Below are 22,207 nucleotides of genomic sequence, written 5' to 3' on the forward strand. Positions count from 1 at the left end.
TATTGCTTTTACTTTCATAATTTAATTAAAATATATAATTTTTACTTTCCCGACGAATATAGCTGGAATAGTTATATTTATAAAGTATGGTGATCATATCAAAAATGGGGGTATCAGGTTTTTGTGTGTCTTACTGCTTTTGAACTTATTTATCAGGACTGACCAAACCGATTTTCTTCAAATTTGACTCTATTTCTATTTATAGATCATTTATCATATTAATTTTTTTCTCAATTCTTTATGGGGCTGGGGTATATAGCAAAAAAACCAGTTGCAATTCTCTTGAGAAATATCTTAGAGAAAACTTTATTAAAGCAAAGCAGATTTGTTATCTACAATGCACATATAAATAATCAAAAAAGGTTTTTTAAATAAAAAAAATCAATCTCCAACTCTTAAAATTGTAATATATATTTTTTGTTCTTTTACTCTATCTACCTTCGATTTAAATTTGAAAGTTTATATTTAATATACAGATCTATCAAGAAATATTAAAATGCAGAAAAGTCTTTTAAAAACTTTTTTTTCTTATTTTAGCTTTTATTAAAGGTGGTTGCTAAGATTAACCTATATATGAATATTTTTAAAAGATGTTTCTTAAAATGGTATTCCCTATCCCTAAAAAATATAATTTTTTTGGCTTTAATTTTTAATTCTTATTAACTACTTGTTGTTGAAGTACTTTTGTTCACAAAATATTCATAACTGCATTTCTTAATTTTGTTTACCAACATTTACGTTTTACAATTTTCACAAATCCATTTTGATACCTAACTCTATTAACAAAGTTTTTATTTTAAAAATTTGATTGAAATTTTTAATCATTCTTAAACCTTTATCTGATTGTTAGACTCACGATTAAATGTTCTAAAAAAAGAATCCGAATTAAAAATTAGTTTAATCCCAAAATTTTTACGTAATCCGATTTTTTTGTGATTTAAGTAGTTGTTAAAAATTAAAAATAAAAAGATTGGTGACCCATCATAATCGTGTGACAAATACGTCAAAGATTTTTTTCTCTCTTTTACCCTAAATATAAAAAAGGTTCTACGAATGTAGTTTGTTTTATTTTTTTTTGTGATGGCACAGTTCAGATTTCCAATAAAACAAAATTAGTATTTTCCGAAAGTCAGTCACCAAAAAATATCTCCACGGTTTTATATTCCCGTATGATGAAATGAAAAGTGGGTCTGACCATTTATTATATTTTATAAGTTTCGTATAAAATTAGTATTTCTAGTAATATTCAGTTTATTAAAAAGAAAAAATCTACTCAAATACGTTATAATTATAGAAAAAGGAAATATTACCTTAAAATTTAAATTTGTGAAAATAGTAGATGCTTAATTTTTTTTAAAACAACCCTTGACATTTATTGAAGGCCAAACAACCTTTGCAGCACCATGTACTGTAGATTCGAAGCCCATAAACATTTTCTCAGCATCAAGGGACAAATTATGTAATTCGCACTTCGCGATAATTAACTGAATAGAAAAAAAACTAATGGCGCATACATACCATTTTCATATCCATGTAATGCGAATATCTGTTTGAAAGAGTTTGGGCAACTTTTAAATGACACTTCTACGATAAAATTATTTTTTCGGTGGTTGTGATGTTAAATATTAACTAGAAATCAATAATTCCTATGAGATAATGATACTATTAAATTATAAGATTCATTCTAAATCATAATAAAAGAAACTTTAAAAATTCTCTAATTTTAGATTAGACAGGTCTTCGTAAAACATTTATTTTCTTCATTTACAGTACTTAAAGATCTTTAGTAAATGTAAAGCCGCTTGACTGAATCATTCGGTACCATAAATAAGAAAAGTTTTTACTAGTTTTAGAAATTCAGATTTTCTTGGTTGCCAAATACTAATATTTACCTGGAACTGTTCTTTAGTTTAATTTTTCTTAATGTAAATTCAAATATCGGTAAGATAAATTGAGTTTTTAAATCTCTTTTTTGGGTTCCGTATTTAAAAATCGATGACTTTTTCTATAAAAAAAAGAATCTGATGTGGACACCATATACACATTTTTTGCTGCACTTCATTTAAACTTATTTCATTTGAAAGAGATACGATCCACTAATTCTTTAATATATTGGACAGTTACACAATTGCACTCACTGTAGGACACCACATTGCATCACATTTTTTGGGGTTCCGTATCAGCATTTTACATTAGTTTATATATTAATTTTGTTTCACATCATTCAAATAGTTATGTGGTGTAAGTGAGAACGTGTCGGATCCGTAAACATGCACACATGGGTTCGAATCGGATTTCATATACGTAAATTTTTTTGCATTTTTTTAAAATTAAATATATTGATTTATTAATAATAATTATTAACCTCCGATTGAAAAAATATTTGAATTAAAATGAAAAGTACATAAAATTTTATTTCACTAAATAACTAATGATTTTTTTCATATTTTTTGTTGTATTGTTATTATTGGACTATTATTTATCGTTAATTTTTTTTTTTATAATCGGAGGTTAATAATTATTAATAAATCAATATGTTTAAATAAAAAAATTAAAAAAAGTAAAAATACGTATGTATATGTAGTCGGACTCGAACCGATGTGCCTTCCTCTTGTAAGATCCAAATATTTCATTGATTAAAATTTTATTTGGCTAAAACTATGGAACTAATAAAAATAAGTACCACTTATGATACATTGTTGAAAAGCTCTCAACGAGGGCTTATTACTGCAGTTAAGAAAAAGTCCAAAAGCCAAATGCTTTGGAGTTTGGGCTCTTTTGGCCATTTTTGGCCCAGTCGATTGCAATCAAAAGGGGAGATACACAACTAGATGTTACAACAGTCCTAAATCCAAAATTTCAACATTCTGCGGCTAATCGTTTTTGAGTTATGCGAAATCATATGTAGAACAGAAGTCACACCGAAATTAGTCAAAATGGATAATTCCGTTAAAATCTGAAAACCGAAATTTTTCGTGATCACAATACTTCCTTTACTTCGTACAAGGAACTAAAAAGTAAATATTCAACTCAAAATATTTCGGATGTATTATGTTTAATTCGTACGTACTATTTGCGTTATTGCCAGGATAATTTCGGTGTCACAATTTTTTCATATTGACTTAAATATATATTTATTTTAAAGTACCGATTCCTTTTTTTATATACTCGTGGATAAATCTAAAAATCATTAAAATATTAGAATTATTAAGCTTTTGTTAGAATTTAATGTAAAACTTCTCAACATTATGTTATTATAATAAACATTGAATACAGAACTAATAAAATGTAGTTAATTTTTTATGTAACTGTGCCAAGAGGTCATTGTACTGTCTATAGTTTTTTCTCTTTCAACGAACGGAAAGCTGTTTAATGTAAAAAAGGTATGTTGAAATAAAAAATTTATTGATTTCACCTGCTTAACATCTTTTATCTATCATCTGTTTTACTCAGCTCACTTCTAATATAATTTAACATTAGTGTCTAATATTTTGGATGTTATGGTCTATCAAAAAATCACTTCTGTAAAAAAATTGATGTGCACTACACATGGCTTTACGTTTATTAAATTACATTTACACATTTTTTTAAAATGAAAAATACATCAAATTTTATTTCATTAAAAACTTTTGATATTTTGTTATTACTGAATTATTATGCATCGTAATTTTTTTTTAGAATAAGATGTTAATAATTATTAATAAATCAATATATTTAAATTAGAAAAAAGTTAAAAACAAAGAGATGAAGTCTGATTCGAGCCGATGTGCCTCCCCATGAGATCCAAATATTTCATTAATTAAAATTTTATTTGGCTATAACTGTGGTACCAATGAAAAAAAAGTACCACGTATGATATATCATTGAAAAGCTCTCAATGAGGGCTTATATTACTGCAGTTAAGAAAAAGTCCAAAATCCAACTTTATTTGAATTTTGGGCTTTTCTGGACACTTTTGGTTCAGTCGATTGCAATCAAAAGGGGAGGTGCACAATTAGATGTTACAAAAGTCCTAAATCCAAAATTTCAACATCCTAATAGTTTTTTAGTTATGCGAGATACATACGTACGCGGTCAAAATGGTTATTTCCGTTGAAATCTGGAAACCGAAATTTTTCGTGATCACAATTCTTCCTTTACTTCGTACAAGGAAGTAAAAACAGTAAACATTTCATTAATATACCACCATTAAATTAGGAGTAAAATTTATACCTTGACCTTTCATGCTTTTTAATCTATCTATACATATAATAAAATGATAACTAGGGTCATATCTGTGCGCGCATCACGCAAAAGCTGCTGGACAGATTTTAATAACTTTTCAGATTTATATCTCAGATGCATGGTCATTATCTCCGGTTAGAATTATCACGATATTCCTAATGGGGATTAAAATATTAAAAGATATCCATTAAAGAAAAAATATTAATCCTTTTACTTCATTATTTATCTGTTACCATGGTAAAAGAAAAAGAGAGTAAATGTTAGCTACTGACCGTGAGCGCTACGCCCAGACTCGAGCTGCAATAAATTTTAAACGCTAGTTACAGTTTAATTCCTCGCGAGTTCATACTGGTGTCATTTTAGAGCTACCATGGTCACATAAAGATAGAAGTGGCTTTATATTTGTTAAATACCCCAATCTTGGACATATTGGCACCACGACAGAAATGTGTTCGTATTATCATGCTCGGCCCCGACGGGGAGACTTATTCTTTAAGATTTTTGGGATTGGTGTCTTCACGGGGTTAGCCTCTGCAGCTTTTCTTTCCACTACACACTGAGCTGCAGAACACTTTACACTATACAAATACATTACACCACAACATTCTACATGGATTTTTCTTCTTACTGTTATTACTGTTTCTTCTTACACACACACTCGGTGATGTTGCGACACTCTACGAAGTGCAACCGTAACCCAAGGTGGGAACTATCGTGCTGATGGGTGAATGGCTCTACGTAGTGAGTCTCGAACGATGTCCTCTGGGCACCTGGACGAGCCCAGTTGTATTTAGCTCTAGCTCCAGTACGCGTGCGCTCTGCTGGAGTGGTCCGTTATATCGCCGGTAGTAGTGGGATCAAAATTTCAAGTCCGCAAACTGTATGATGGTTGGTGGTCCATCTGATAAAATCACCAATATTTGTCTAGTGAAGAGGCTTCGGTCAGCTTTGTTTGACGAGGATAAAAGTCCTGCAGAAGAGAATTGTAGACGTAAAATATAAAAATATCCGTTTTGTTGTTCTTCGGAATAATCAGAAAGGTGGATCCCTTCATAAGGTCTCACCTTTCCTGATCAATAAGGTAAGCCTTATTCCCCCAAAAACATAAGAAACGCGTACTGGTGTTAGCTATACAAAAGAAGGCCACAAGGACACACAGGAGATGGACGTTAACGAAATTGCCAAAGAGCTTTCTCCCCAATGTGTTACGGGGGTGAAGAGAATAATGAAGCGTCAGAATGGGATGGAAAAACCTACTCCCTCTCTTTTTTTAACCTTCAACCTTATCACACCACCGGAGAAAATTAAAGTAGGATACCTGTTGGTTAGAGTCATTTTTAACCCACGGCGGTGTTTTCAGTGACAAATGTGTGGCTGTACCACAACTTCTTGCCCGAACACCATAATATGTGCTAGCTATACAAAAGAAGGCAACAAGGACACTGACTGTCAGGAGGAAGAAAAATGTGGAAACTGTGGGGAACACATTCAGCTCGATTTCAAGATTGTCCAAGTTTTTAAATAAGAGAATGCAATCCTAAAGATCTGTAATGAGCAAAAGCTTTCTTTCCCAGCCGCCCGAAGAGAATATAAAAAAACGCTTAGTTCTCGAAACCTGGTTAAACCGGATGTCTCTCGCTGCCGCGACATCAAGTAAAGCTCTTGTAAATGCATACAACAAACCGTGCATATCCTGCAGTGAGCTGTCAGGTGTTGTCTGATCAGGTTGCTTCACATACTGCAACTATTTCTGAGTTAACGAAAATGAATAAGAAGTCGGAAATTACAGCTAGTGAAACTAACACTGGTGGGATCCTCCTGAAAGTTCCTGTCCCTAAAGTTTTACCTTTGCGGACAGGGGTAAATACAGCGGGTGGTAAGCCACCAAATAAGCTCCCTGTTAAAGGAATTGTTACTTGGATCTTATATCTTGTTGCCTAAAACCACTCAATTATAACGCAAACATTTACAAAGGTAAATAATATTACTAAAGTAAAATTAATTTTAAAATAAAATAGAGCTTAAGCAAATTCTTCAAATCACAGATTTTAAAAAATGTAAAATTAGCTAATAAAAATATCCATTAAAAGAAAAAAATAGCTTATAGTTAAGTAAAATAACTACTTAAAGGATTAGCTTTAATAAAATGTGATACAATAAAATAGATATAAAACATTTTTTTTATAACAAATTAATACAATATATTCACTTTTTTGGCTTGTATTATACATTCTTTTAGCTAACTTAATTTTTAGTGAAAATTACCACAAAATAAGCCTAATTTCTACTATAGTGCATTTTTAAATTAATTTAATTAATTTTTATGAGGTACATCATGCCTTTGGAAACCACTCCCCCTCTTCATCCAACCATAATGACAAAGTATGTATGATACTTGCAATTTTATTCCATGTGTCAAAGTTTCTTTGGAAGGCTTAACTCTGCTTTGTGCTTTTCTTTTTATGTTCTGTATAGAGTTCATCTCAGTATAACATCCAGCAACAGTCTGCCATCATCGTAGTCCATTCTCCTTGATACCTCCTTCCATTTCTTTCATGTCCTGATGAAATCTCTCACTTTGCTAACGGCACCCAGATTTTCAGGGAAATAGTCCATATGTGAATTTAGGAAGTGAACCTTAAAGCTCATGGAACAGCCTACATTTTTGTACTTCTGCAGCATGTTCTCAATGATTGATTTGAAGTTTGAATCCTTCTTATTGCTCAAAAACATGCTTACTACATCTCTAAAGGCTCCCAGACTTTTTTTACAATTTTCATTTGTTTTTCAAAATTACAATCTTTGAGAAGTTTTTTAATGCCAAGACCAGTAAAAACAACCTCTTTTAGATTGGCAGTTGTTAAAACTGGAAATTTGTCACAGATATATTTAAAACATTTACCTTCTTTTGGTAGGCTTTGACAAATTGCTTCATAAAGCCTAACTTGATGTGTAGAGGTGGAAGGAAAACTTTATTTGGAACTATGAGAGCTTTTCAGAGCACATTTTTGGTTCCAGGTACTAATGAAGCTGTTTTTGGTCACTCTTTACTTTTTCAGTGATTTTCTCTGGCTCTGCTATCACATTCACACAAAAAACAAGGAAACTTTGTTTATCATCTTTGCTGTCCTAGGAGCATCGATATTATTTTAAAATCGCCGCATGTAATCCACTTACGATTGACATATTTAATTTTATCGAGAACAAATTCCAAATTATCATAACCCTCTTTTAAATGGACAGAATGTCCAATGGGTATTGACAGATACGTATTTCCATTGCAAAGGACAACTTTGAGGCTTCTTTTAGATGAATCTATGAACAGTCTCTAATCGGTACTTTCACACAGAATGTTAAATCGAGTTAAAAGTCCATGTACATCAGTGCAGAAGGCTAAGTCACCTTCAGAAAAATATGAAAGAAAATCCTTTTCTCTGTACCTGAACCAGGAAAATGAAGTGCCAGCTGCTAGCAGGTACTTCACTTTAAGACTTGAACCAAGCAATTCTGAATTTTCTTTGGTCAGATGTAAGTCTCGAACCAAATTGGTTAGTTCAGACTGTGAATGAAGCTTTGGTGCACAGCTATCTCTGGGTTCATACTCCTTGATGTTATGTTCATTTAAATCACTTGTGGAATCGTTTGTTTCAGGTAAATTTTCTGGTAGAATTGGCACTGGTACATCTGAACCATGAGGAACCAGGCATAAAATGGATATTTGGATAAACAATTCTTTTTTTATTCTTCAAACTGAAACCGTGAACACCAATCGAACAAAAGTAACAATCATTAGTGTGATTTCATGGCTTTTGCCATACCATTGGAATTCCAAATCTGAACGCTTCTTGTTCACCCTTTGACCACCTTCTAAGTGCTTCAACATGTGTAGCAAACGTAGTGGGGTGCCCAAGTTTTGTCTTGATCTCCTATTTCTCCAAAATACACGAGATACACTTGTTGAATGAAACATGTTATTTCTTTTTTGCCTTTCCACCATTAACTCAATATTTAATCACGAACGTTAACAATATTAACCACAAATGTAATAAAAAGAATCTGCAGAATTTTTGCAGCCTCTTTTTCTGAAAATGGAAAGTTTGCTTTATAGCCTGAAAATATATTTTCCATTGACAAAAACGCATTTGATCACAGAGGATGGAAAAAACTCAATTTTCGCAATATGTTACATGTTCTTAAGTCATGTCACAACCTGTCGGCCAAGCTGTCCCACCATCTTGTCATCTTCAACCCAACCCCCTCCTGCCTATCACTTAAGACCACTCAACAGTTATAACAGTCGGCTATAAGAATGAATAGTATAAGTCAAAAAAGTAAATATATTATATTAATTTATTATTAAAAAAAAAACCTTTTATGTCTACTTTATATCATATTTTCAAAATTTTTCAATTTTTTACAAATTTTGAAATTTGCAATTTGTGAAAAATCCTGACATGATGAAAAAAAATGAAGGTTATTTTCGGATTCATCCATAAAAAATACATAGGAATCAATTATCAGAAATTAAAAAACATTCCACAACCTAAATTTTGCAGGCTTGTTTAATATAAATTAAAAGCATTATATTATCACCTACATGCTATTCTTCTACCTTCAAATCATTGTATTGACAACATACTACTGGCTTGCTCTAATAATAGTAATAGTAGCATTCAGTAAAAAAGATGTTTTTAAACACAAAAGTAATGGTGAGATGTGTCCCACAGAAAGATGCATCCAGTGATTAAATGAAGTGTACAGTAATGATATTGATGTATTTAATTCAAAATAGAGAATTTTTAGAGGTAAATTATTGACTGTGTTCTTATAAAATAGATCATTTATAGCTTATATGGTGTAATTTTTTAAGTAAAAATTTTTAATTTTAAGGTTTTTCAGGCTAATTTAGTTAATAACTATTTTTATTATTATCTTCGGTGAATCTGACTACCCTTGTTATGAAAAGTAGAATTCAATTTCTGGTCATGTGTAGCGCACTATGTTTTTCTTATTGCTATTACAGTTGCTTCACCATCTATAATAAATCACTCAGCTTTCATGCTTAGGTAGGTATTTTTGTCGTGGTTGGGTTGGCAGAAGTGATGTGAAGACTGTCAATTAAAAATTCTAAAAAAATTATTACAAATAATATAGTTTTGTTGAAATATTAATTAATAATGTAGTATTCAAATAATGTAATAATTTATTTTACAAAGTAAGCGGTGTATAGGTTCTAATTTAGAATAAAAAATCCAGAAGTAATTGTCAAATACCATCCAATAATCAACAATGATATGCATCATTATATCATAATATTTTGAGTATTAAGATATATTTAATAATGTAATATTATTAGTAATATTTTGAGTATTAAAAACATCAATTCAGTTATTGCTATTTAATAATCACTTTAGTTAAATATACTGTTGATTATAAATTTTAATTAGTTGATATTAATTTTAATAATAAAGCATATATTTTCTTAATATTTTATTAGTTTTTTATTGATGCAAAATCATTATGTTACGTATATTTTATTCCCATCAATGCATAAATATACAGAATTAATTATTTACTTACTGTAGACCAGTAAAAGAAAACATTCTCTGTAATGCCGTATAATATTCTCTTAACATATTATTTCTAAATAACTAATGATTAATAGTGAAACTTTAACAAATTTGGACTTAATATAGAGCCAAATTAAATTAAGTTTTCAGGGATTACCTTATATCCTGAGTTTAGAGAAGTAAAATCAGCTTCAACTTAAAGCAGTATACCTTTACAATTCTTTTTTTTCTAATTTTAGGTAGCATCATCTGCTCTGCTCATATTAACATCATTCTGGTTGCCAATAATAACAGTATATAAATTGCTATATTCAAAGAGCAACACATCCAATCTATTTAAATTTATTAATGATCCATCTGGTTGTTCACTCCATAAAAGAATTAATATAGTTTCAGTTATTGGGATCTTATCCTTAGTTTACAATTTTTTTAAATTTAATAGCTACTTCAAGGGTTTCTTTAATACTTTTTCTAATGATATTTTTTTTACAAACTTGAACAAATGGTTTTGGGTGGCTGCTGACATTGTATATTTTTTGTACATTTCAATAATTTTAAAAATATGTTTTTAACGGTATATCCATTCTACTTGAATATAATTATATATGTTATGAGTTATATTTAATAATCTTTTCTTTACTTTATTTTTTTTAATTGTGTATGTATATATATACTTATATGCAAGCCCATCAAAAGCACTTACTCTACCCACAGTCAGGAAAAGTATAACAAGTTGAAGAATTTAGTCCTATGTTTGGATTAAAAGATTTGCCAGATAAATTTGAAGTATGTTGAATTGTAGTGATGTGTCAAAAATTATCAAACAGTTTGACTAAACTGTGTTCTCAGAAAAAAACAAACTGTGTTTCACTTCAGTACAAACTGCTTTTTTCAGCCCAATAGTAATATTGCATAGCAAACACATTGAATCACCAAACAAAGCTGTCAGTTCACTCTAACAAACATTAATTTAATGAAAACAGATAAAGTGAATAAACTGTTTATTGTTTGCTGAGAACAGGTTATTAGTCCAGCAAACTATTATTTTACCAAAATTAAATATGCTGTAAGCTAATTGCTAAGATCAATCACTTTCAAAAGCCAAATAAATCTTATTCATGAAAATACTATAATATTAAAATAAAGAATAAAAAGGTCATAGAATCTCAATTGAGATAAAATGATATATGGTATTTGCAGGTATCAACTGAAACATTCTGTAGCCTGCAGCCAATGAGTTGAGAAAAATATTAAAATGAAGCTGTCGCTTTTAAACACAAAAACAAGTAGTTTAGCAATATAATGAAAAAATGAGTCATGAACATTTATAAGTTAATAATTATAATTTAACCTATTTTTTGCCAACAGTTTGTTTTTTAATGAACAGTTTATTTTCATTTAACAGAAACAACAGAAACGCTCACCCTCTAGTGAATTGCATTGAATTTAACACATGAGTAATATAAATAAAATTGCTTTATGAGGTAAATCACAAATTAATACTGAAATATGAATCTCAAATATATAAAACAAATATGAAGAATAAAAAGAACAATAGTTCTGTTTTATTTTATTTAGTCTTAACAACTATAGGCTGTTTGCCCAATTACAATTCCTTTAATGTATAATGCATATACATAATAAATGAATTGTTTTAGCTATGAAAAAATCCCAAGTTAACTGGGATTCGAACCCAAAAACCTTCAGGTGAAAAATTGAAAATGCTTCCACTCTGACAAGCAATTATTGTACTTCAAGTATTGCAGTTAAACATTTTCAAATTGTTTAAAAGTTTTAATACCTTAAATTTTAATTATTTATTCAAATCAATTATGATGTTCAAATTACAGAAAAGTATTTGTTTACCAATTGAGACAAGGAACTACTTTAACTCTAACTTTTCTCATTTCTTCTGTTAGTATGTTTCTCATGCAGTTACAGTCGAACATGTTTTCCAATTTTTATGAAATTTCAATTAATAAAGCAAATTTCAATTTTAAACAGAAAGCCACTAGTTATCGCTCTTGGAAAGAGCAATTACTGTTAGCCCTTATTCATTGAATCACCACCTAATAGTTTTAAAAATATAAAAAATTAATTGCGTATGGTAGAAGAACTATCTAATTGGGAGTTATCAGTAATGATATCTGTTGTCCCTTAAATCAGTATTTATAATATTGTTGATACAGTAAAATTATTTTTTGGCTAACTCTTCCACTGGTAGTTAAAACTGAAAATATTTTGTACTTTAGCATTAATTTTTACTTTGTTAATTACACCTTTCTGTAGATCTTAAATTGTTAAATTTGCAACAAAAAGAATCAAATGTTTACTGTTCACAGAATTATTTGTTAATGAGGGTTCTGTTTATTTTATTTATTTGTAGGTTTGACTGAATTTCTGTAATTCGTTTGCAACCCGGAGATCTCAGGTTCGAATTACAAAATTGTCATTTTATCTCATCCTCTGAAGTAATATCTAACGGCGGTTCGGCAGCTAAGAAAAAAAAAAAAAAAAAATCACTTCTTTACATTTTCAAAATAATATAAAATAATGATTAATTAAAAAATGATATAAAATATAATTATTATTAAAATATATTTTTAGTTAATAATCTGTTCATTAGTAATAATCTTATACTATACAATGATTAAATTTGTTTAATTACATATTACATTTTATGTGCATTAAGCTGCTTAAATAGCGCGCGCTTAGTTTAGAACTTTCTCGAGAATCACGAGAAAGGACGGATACAAAATTCATCTTATACATTAGTAGTCGTTTATTGAACAGCTGACAAATACAAACACGGTAGCTGCTGTTGTGGTACCTAAATTGCGAAGTCTCTCGGATTTGTTTGGTTAGATTCGGCATTGTTAAACTTTGACAATGAATGTTGTTGAAGGTTCAAGATTTATCTATTCGGAACTGATGGATACAGAAAAATTTTACGGCAATCCATTTTGTGTTTGTGGAAAAAATCAGCTGGATATGATTTGCAATTGCAGTGAAGATTTTATTGGTAAGATGCCTAAATTTTACCTTCATATTACGACTAAAATTTATAGTGGTTAAAATATTACATTATTCCTATTGTTAGTTATTTAACATTATGTATTACAATTCTATCTTATTTCAGTTCTTTAACGAATGAATTTCGACTACATACAATAATGAAGATTTTTATTTACAAACTGTTACATTAACTATTCGTGACTGATTTTAAATCGCCTTTTATTAGTAAAAAAAAAAAATTAATAAAACGTTTAGTAGTAAACTGTATTTACAGTTTTACTTAGGAATATAAGATAATTTATCTCGTAAAACCGATCTTAAACATTATAATATTTGCTTTGAAATATTGATCTATGGTATTTACACTCTATTAAAAAAAATGAACTTCTATAAATAGCCTGTAGCTGTGTAAAGGATTTTAAAAATAAATAACTTTTAGTTAATGTTGTTTTTCATATAGTTTTACTTCATATGTAATTAAGTCATTTATAAATACTTCTATTGGTTGTGAACATCAAAATGATTTTTTTCATATTTTGATTTTAATTGTTTGTTTTTTGGATTTTTAAATTGTAATGAGAAAAATTTGTAATTTTACAAAATTATTGTAAAATTACTTTTTAAGTTTCTTCTCTTTGTTTGTTGTTACAGAAAACTGCTTAAGTTTTTTAGTTTGTAAATTTTTATTTCATTTATGTTTATTTCATCTTTTATGAAATAAAATTTATGTATTTTAAGTATGTAAATGAAATAATCAAAACTACTGATTTCTAATTTTTTTTGTTTTTAGAAATAGTTTTGTATTTAACAATTAAACAGTTTGGTGATAGCCTTTGTAATACTTTATGCAACAGATTTTTTTTTTTATTATGAAAATAATGTTCAATTCCTTTCATTTTTTTTAATTAATTTGAAAACGTTACTACTAGGCTGTATTTTTTCTATTATTAGTAAAACTAAATTTAGCAATTTTACTGTATGAAATGTTTAATTAAGAACGTTTTTAAACTTTATAGTATTACTAGTTTTTAAGTTGTTAACTATGCCTTTAATACTTAAATTTATTTTATTAAACTTTGTCTTTAATATTTTTAATTCTGTAAGTAAATGTTGAACATAAATTATATATATCATATTAAAATAATCTGTTATCCTTTAATATGAGTTTTAATTATATTACTTTATTGGTTTGTATTTTTTCTGTAAAATAAATTTTCAGTTGCCAAGGTGACAAAGCATTGCGTATAATTGTTTTATTGTTTATGCTTTCAGTTTATTGATAATTTTTCTGTAAGAGGAATATTAAGACACTGAAAGTCTTTTTAACTGACATTAATAAAAGGAGGTTCCAACTCGCCTTAACATGATTTTTTTAATATGTATGCTTTAATTTTCTATGCAAGTCATACTTACAAATGAATACACTGAATTCCTTTTTACCATTTTTATCAGCCCAAAATTATCTTTCCCATCTAAACTTCTGTAGAATTGAACTATTAATACTTAACCAAATACTGAATTATTGTTCTATTTGTCATTGTTTCATACTTGTTGGGTGCTGGGGAAAAGTAAAAATTTAAACAGTTTCCTTAGAGTTGTATCAGTTTTTAATACAATAAAAAACATAAAATAAATAAGGAACTACTAATATTTCCTAGAAGGATGGTAAACATACACTGTTTAAATAACCAAAACTACAAACACAATAAATGTCGTTTATTCAGACATTTACATCAGAGTTGGATTAAGTTTTCCACTGCTGGATTATTCTTTGTTTTTAAAGGTATCTTAAGAATAGCATGCAACCTCTTAATTTAAAATTGGATAGCAGATTAAAGATTCTTTATCTCGTTTAGTAAATTTAACAAAGTAAATGATAGCTTAGAAAATTTTCAAAAAAGCAATCATTTGAAGTTTTAACATTTATAAAACACTATTACTATCTGCATTATATGAATTAGTGATGCTGTTGCCTATCCTCATGTCAACAGAACTTTATCAGCTAACTAGGGATTAGTAGAATATTGTATGAATTTGTCATTAAATATAGTGATCATAACTTTTTATGATATAAAAGTAACTTGTGATAGTATTTATTGCAGTTGTGTAAAATGTTAATATGAAGCATTCATCACATAAGATAGTTATCATATTTATTGTTTTTATTTATGATGATCTCTTATATTGATCATTAAATTTATTGTTTTACACTTATCGTTTTTACACACACTATTATAAATATTTATTTTTGAATTTCTTTGTTATGTATTATATTCATTTTATCTCATATTTTACTCTTTATTTTTTGTAAAGCTTACTATGTGAACTTTTTAATCAAAGAGAACTTATTATGCAGCTTATAATTAATATAAACAATGTTAAAAGTGATTAAGTTACCAGCTGCATATTACCAGGAAACTGTACATTAAATTAATTATTTTTTGTTGATTTGTATGTGTTCATTTACCCAATATTAAGATACCCTTGTTTAACCGTTATTTCTTTCTTCACCCCCTTTTTTCTGTGTTAACCAACGATTATTCTTATTGTTCAGTGAGACATAACTTCATTTTATTCATAATTTTTTTTTTTACCATTTTTGTAATAGAATAATTTTTTTTATATTACTCTCTAACTCATATATTTTATTTTTGTATTAAAAAAGCTCAGTAATCAATAATGTATCAAGTAATTATCATTGTTTGATGGATTTATCATTGATTATGAATTTATAAAATAAAAATATATTGGAATAAATATTTCTGGAACTCGCTTATCCATGTTTTATAATTCATGCATGTTCATACAGATCTTAACTCTATTCAGATACAGTACCCAAAAAATTAACTCATTTATTCAAAATCAGTAAACTGTCTTGATTGCATCTGTATCATTGATGCATTGCTTTTAATTTGAACATGTTCACAATCATTTTATCAAATAAAAGTCTTCCATCAATCTAATGAATCATTATGGTCCCAAAAATGATAAAACACAGACAGGAATTATTTCTTCATTAAAGTGTACCTTTTTATATTAAAGGAGGAAATTTGTCTAAAAAAAACAAAAGTTGGAATCTCATTTACATTTTCATCCAATTCTACAGAGCTGTGATTAGTAACTTTAAGTCTGACACTGTAGATTGCATAGACTACTTATTCTTTGCTAATTTCTTCTTCTGTAAAGCCAAAATTAGCTTAGAATTTGTAAGTCCAGAATAATTATATTATGCTGTTCCTCAGTGATGTTTAAAATCAATCATTCTAATTATTATAACTGAACTATAAATGAATAAGGAAGAAAAAAATTTGTACTGGAACTCATGTTCTGTAAAAGCATTCATGTGTGATCACTCACTGAGTTAGATTATACCTCACGTCACATACACTCAACTGCTCATGTTAGATTCCACTTACCTTCATAAGATGTTCCACCATCACCAACCCAACAATGTACAACTGGGTAGGAATTAAAACATTTCAAAATTAACACTGCTTCAAAGCAAATTACTAAAATCGTAACAAAAAGTGTAAAAAATGTACATTTAACTAATAGTGCTAATGCTGGTTAACCATTTTCTTCTCTCCTTTCATCTCCTGTTTTTCTTTTTCTTGTTTGTTATTGATATTCAGTGTACTTTAGTAGAATTATTTTATTAACTAGGAATTTGTGAAGCCGTAACAGCTTTTAATAGTATTACAAGGTTCAGATTATATCTTAATCATCTGTGCCATTTTCCGTGCCATTCTATATCACTTGGTTCTTCCCTTTCTTCTTCTGTTTTACTAACATTTCCAAAACAAAATTGTTTTGTCCTCTTAGTTCTCTTCAGCAGGTGATCCATTACTAGTTGTGGTACTGTTTCATTCCTTATTGTTACTCTCTTTGTTTAGCTAAAATGCTACTTTAATTGGTATCACAGCAGTTAGTTTCTTCTCCTTTTTTTTGGTCTTCAGTCATTTGACTGGTTTGATGCAGCTCTCCAAGATTCCCTATCTAGTACCAGTCATTTCATTTCAGTATACCCCCTACATCCTACATCCCCAAGAATTTGTTTTAAATATTCCAAACGCCTGCCTGCACAATTTTTCCCTTCTACCTGTAACTCCAATGTAAGTCTGTATCTTCTTTTAAGTATATTTTTCCGAATGCTTCTTTCTTCATCAATTTGCCACAATACGTCTTCGTTACTTTATGCACCCATCTGATTTTTAACATTCTCCTCTAGCACCACATTTCAAAAGCTTCTAATCTTTTCTTCTCAGGTACTCCGATCATCCAAGTTTCACTTCCATATAAAGCCTGTGTTATGTGGCATTTATATCACTCTGCTTCGTCCATCTTTAGTAATTCTACTTCCAAAATAACAAATTTCTACCTCTATAATATTTTCTCTTCCTATTTTTACATTCAGTGGTTAATCTACATTATTTCTACTACATTTCATTATTTTCATTTTGTCTTTGTTTATTTTCATGCGGTAGATCTTGCGTATGACTTCATCCATGCCATTCATTGTTTCTTCTAAATTTCTTTTACTCTCAGCTAGAATTACTATATCATCAGCAAATTATAGCATCTTAATCTTTTCACTTTGTACTGTTATTCCAGATCTAAATTGTTCTTTAGCATCATTAACTGCTAGTTGTATGTAAAGGTTAAAATGTAACAGAGATAGGGAACATCCTTGTCAGACTCCATTTTTTATTATGGTTTCTTTCTTATGTTCTTCAATTATTAATGTTTCTGTTTGGTTTCTATAAATATTAGCAGTTGTTCTACTATCTCTGTACATGAACCCTGATTTTTTTAAAACGCTGAACATTTTATTATAGCCTACATTATCGAATGCCTTTTCTAGGTATATAAATGCCAAGTATGTTGGTTTGTTTTTCTTTAATCTTCCTTCTACTATTAATCTGAGTGCTAAAATTTCTTCCCTTGTCCCTATACTTTTCCTGTAACCAAATTGGTCTCCTTCTAACACTTCTTCCACTCTCCTTTCAATTCTTTTTTATAGAATTCTAGTTAAGACTTTTGATGCATGACTAGTTAAACTAATTTTTCTGTATTCTTCACATTTATCTGCTCCTTGTTTCTTTGGTATCATGACTATAACACTCTTTTTAAAGTCTGTTGGAACTTCTCCTTTTTCATAAATATTACACATCAGTTTGTATAATCTGTCACTTCCTCACCTGCACTGCGCAGTAATTCTGTAGGGATTCCATCTATTCCAAGAGCCTTTCTGCCATTCAAATCTTTTAATGGTCTCTTTAATTCAGATCTGAGTATTGTTTCTCACCTTTCATCCTCTTTGACTTCCTCTTCCTCTATTACACCATTTTCTAATTCATTTCCTCTGTATTACTTTTCAATATATTCCACCCATCTATCGACCTTTCCTTTTGTATTATAAATCAGTGTACCATCTCTGTTTAGATTTTAATTTATGTACCACAAAATTTTCCTTAACTTTCCTGTATGGACTAACAATCATTTCTCTTTCCATTTCTGAACATTATTCTTTAATCCAGTCTTCTTTCACCAGTTTGCACTTCCTTTGTATAGTATTTCTTAATTGTCGATAGTTCCTTTTACTTTTTTCATCACTAGCATTCTTATATTTTCTACATTCATCCATCAGCTGCAATATATCCTCTGATATACGAGGTTTTCCTACCAGTTCTCTTTATTCCGCCTAAGTTCACTTCTGCTGATTTGAGAATTTCCTTTTTAACATTCTCCCATTCTTCTACATTTTCTACTGTATCTTTTTTACTCATACCTTTTGTGATGTTCTCCTTGAAAATCTTCTTTAACTTCCCCTTTCTCAAGCTTCTCTAAATTCCACTGATTCATCTGACATCTTTTCTTCAGATTTTAAACCCCAATTTACATTTTATTATCACTAAATTATGGTCGCTATCAATGCCTGCTCCAAGGTAAGCTTTGCAGTCGACGAGTTGATTTCTAAATCTTTGCTTAACCAATCTACCTGATACTGTGCAATATCACCGGACTTTTTTCATGTGTATATTCTTCTATTATGATTTTTAAACTGAGTGTTGGCAGTTACTAAATTATACATCATGCAAAACTCTATAAGTCAGTCTCCTCTTTCATTCCTTTTGCCCTGCCCATATTCACCCACAATATTACCTTCCTTGCCTTTTCCAATGCTTGCATTCCAATTTCCAACTATTATTAAATTTTCATCCCCTTTTATATGTTTTAATAATTGCTTCGTCAATTTCTTTGTACACACTCTACCTCATCATCATCATGGACACTTGTAGGCATATAGATGTTAACAATCATTGTCGGCTTAGGTTTTAATTTTATCCTTATTACAATGATTCTGTCGCTATGCATTTTGAAATACTCTACTCTCTTCCCTATCTTCTTGTTGATTACAAAACCTACTCCTGCCTGCCCTTTATTTGAAACTGTGTTAATTATTCTAAAACCATTAAGAATCTCTCTAATTCCTACTACATCTACATTTAATCTATCCATTTCCCTCTTTAAATTTTTTAACCTACCAACCTTTTTTTAGACTTAGAATATTCCACGTTCTGACTCATAGAATGCTATTTTTTAATTTTCTGGTGACCCCTTCCTTAGTACCTGGAGATCCAAACCAGGGACTGGTTTACCTCTAGAATATTTTACCAAGGAAGGCGCCTCCATCTTTGTTATGAAAATGCAGAGAGTTATATTTTCTTGGAAAAAAAGCAGCTTTAGTTTTCCATTGCTTTGAACTGTGCAGTACTCAGAGATTGAGTGATGTTGATATGACCGTTTAAGTCTATGCCCTTAATAACTACTGAAAAAGCTGCTGCCCCCCTCTTTCAGGAATCATTTCTTAATCTGGCTCTCAACAGATATCTCTCCAATATGGTTACACCTTCGGTCCAACTACTTTGTGTCACTGAGCACTAAAGCCCCCTCACCATCGACAAGGTTTCATGATTCATAGATGGAGTTTCTCCTCCTATGTAGATGAAACTTAACTGTTACCATTTATATGGTAATAAATTAAACAGTGAATATAATTTTATAAAAAGTAACTTTGTGTTATTTGTAATACATATCAACGTTCAAATTAAACTGGAATATTAAAATTGTAATACTTAAATTAAGCTTGAATACTTAAATTTTTTAAATTATTTTTACAGTTCATGATTGGTCTTGGGATGAAAAAGTGACCACTTCAGCTACATTGCTTAGCAAAGGTAATCGTGAGGTACGTTTTCACCCAAGTTATAGCTCTGGGACAGCTGCTGTTCGTGGTAATTTACCATTTCAACCTGGACATGTTTATTACTGGGAAATAAAGATGTTAACTTCATTATATGGAACTGATGTGGTAGGTTGCTTTTTAAATTGTGAATTTGTATTGTCTCATATATTAATTTTTTTTTTTTTAATGGACTATAACAACTGATATTTTATCCACTTTTGTTGTAAATGAAAGAACTACCTGGTAAGTGTCTACAGTGCTGAACTGTATGCCATCAAAATGGCCTTGAATATCATTAGATCAAAATATCATCACATCCTTATCTATAGTGATTCATATAGTGCTCCCCAAGCTGTAGAGAATTTGTTTTTCAGGCATCCTGTTGTCAGTGAAATATATAATGCAATTACTGAATTAAATTGTCACAATACACCAGTGAATTTCTATTGGATCCCTAGCCATGCGAGAATCCTGGGAAACAAACTTGTGGATTCTGCTCCTAAAGATGCATATAGCCAACTGTCTTTCTCTACTCGAGTTACAACTACCGATTTCATCAATTCCATTAAACATATAATTTGAAGAAGGTGGCAAGATGACTGGACTGCTGCAGCAGATAATAAACTCTGACATATAGAAGACGCAGTGTTACCATGGGATTCTTCTTGCACGAAAATTCACAGAGAGGAAGTTTTCCTATGTTAATAGTGATAAGAACATATCAAAGCTACTCACGGACATCTGATGTCAGCGGAGAGCACACCACTCTGTCTGATGTGACTGCTGCTTGATTGTGCACCACATCCGTGTGGACTGCATATGCTATGTGGCCTTACGTTACAAAATTAAATTGCCAAGGGACATACGATATAACAAATTTTGTATATGTAAGAACTTTTTGTTACTTATCCTATTTATTTTTATACCACAAGAGCCTACATTACTTCGTTATCAACTTATTTTGTGCAGTAGTAACCTGAAGAGTATCTTCTGATGTGATACTACATTCTTGTTAGTAGAAAAAAAATCTGAGATGGAAAACAAATACTGCACAATTGCAACAATAAAAACATTTACAAGGTATACAGTACATTCAAAAAGTAACTGTACATCTGTTATGTATTGGTACAACAATAAGTAACATCAACTTACCTTAGTAGTTGTTGGAAATGGTCCGCATGAACATCCAGACATATCTTCACTCATTTCTTTTTGTTTATGAAGACTCACAAGTACATCTGGAATGATTTTGGTGAAGTCAATAGCAATTAAGTTTTTGAAAGCTATTGGGAGTTTTCTTAAAAAACATTACATTTTCCATAACTTCAAAAGTATAGTCGCACTGTCATGTTGAATTCAAATATTATTAATTTCATTCTCAGTTAGTTATCCTGTAAACTGGTAAATGATTTCATAATAACTAGCTGAATTTATTGTATGTATGAAGAATATTTGGCGACTATTCCTCTCCTGGATGTTGTAATCCACACCCCTATCTTTTGGTCATGTAGAGGATAAATGGGAGTTTTGTACATGCACAGATCCTGATAAATGGAACCAAGCCACATTAGTATAGAAAAGGTACTCTGTAATATCAGAGTAGTAATTGTCTGCTAGAAACTGTTGAAATCAATCACAGTATGAATTTGCTTTCCACAATCTGTGGCCAATAAATTTTGAACTACAGGCTGATTCAAAGAAACGGGAAATTTTGAAAGTTGTGTTGGTAGCCGTGGGCGATTGGTACAACTTGATAAGTGGCGCCAGCCTCTCTAACCTAACCTGCCATTTAGTTGTCATGGATCCTTGGAGTGGTACGCAATGTGCATTTGATTCAAATCATTTTACAAAAACAATGACAGTGTGGAGGGAGCGCATAGAGAATTTCACCATCATTTTAATCTGGGACGGCACGACCGTGTTCCATCAGCACATGCAATTAAAACATGGATATCTAATTTTGAGGAAACTGGTTCGGCAATGAAAAAGAAACCTCCAGGCCGTGAGCGAACCGTCCGTACACCACAGAATGTTCAAGCTTACAAGATGCTGTCACACAAAGTCCACATCGGTCAATTTGTCGTCTCCCAGCATCTTTACAATTTCATAGTTCAAGTGTTCGAAGAATGTTAGTAAAGGACTTTCAATTCCA

General features: G+C 30.1%; 1 protein-coding gene across 2 annotated transcripts in view; it reads left to right on the forward strand.

Moving 5' to 3' along the window:
- Positions 1 to 12,579: 12,579 nt before the first annotated feature.
- The window catches only part of LOC142323866 (SPRY domain-containing SOCS box protein 3), a 46,587-nt gene continuing 36,959 nt past the window's right edge, over positions 12,580 to 22,207 (forward strand). For both annotated transcript variants that reach the window (XR_012756175.1, XM_075364164.1), the window contains exons 1-2: positions 12,580 to 12,816; positions 19,991 to 20,181. Coding sequence is in view for 1 of the 2 variants with exons in the window: in XM_075364164.1 (XP_075220279.1) it covers positions 12,684 to 12,816; positions 19,991 to 20,181 (324 nt within the window). In the remaining variant the exon portion in view is untranslated. The remainder of the gene's footprint in view (positions 12,817 to 19,990; positions 20,182 to 22,207) is intronic.

This window comes from Lycorma delicatula, chromosome 4, assembly GCF_047948215.1.
Source record: "Lycorma delicatula isolate Av1 chromosome 4, ASM4794821v1, whole genome shotgun sequence".
NCBI classification, from domain to species: Eukaryota; Metazoa; Arthropoda; class Insecta; order Hemiptera; family Fulgoridae; genus Lycorma; species Lycorma delicatula.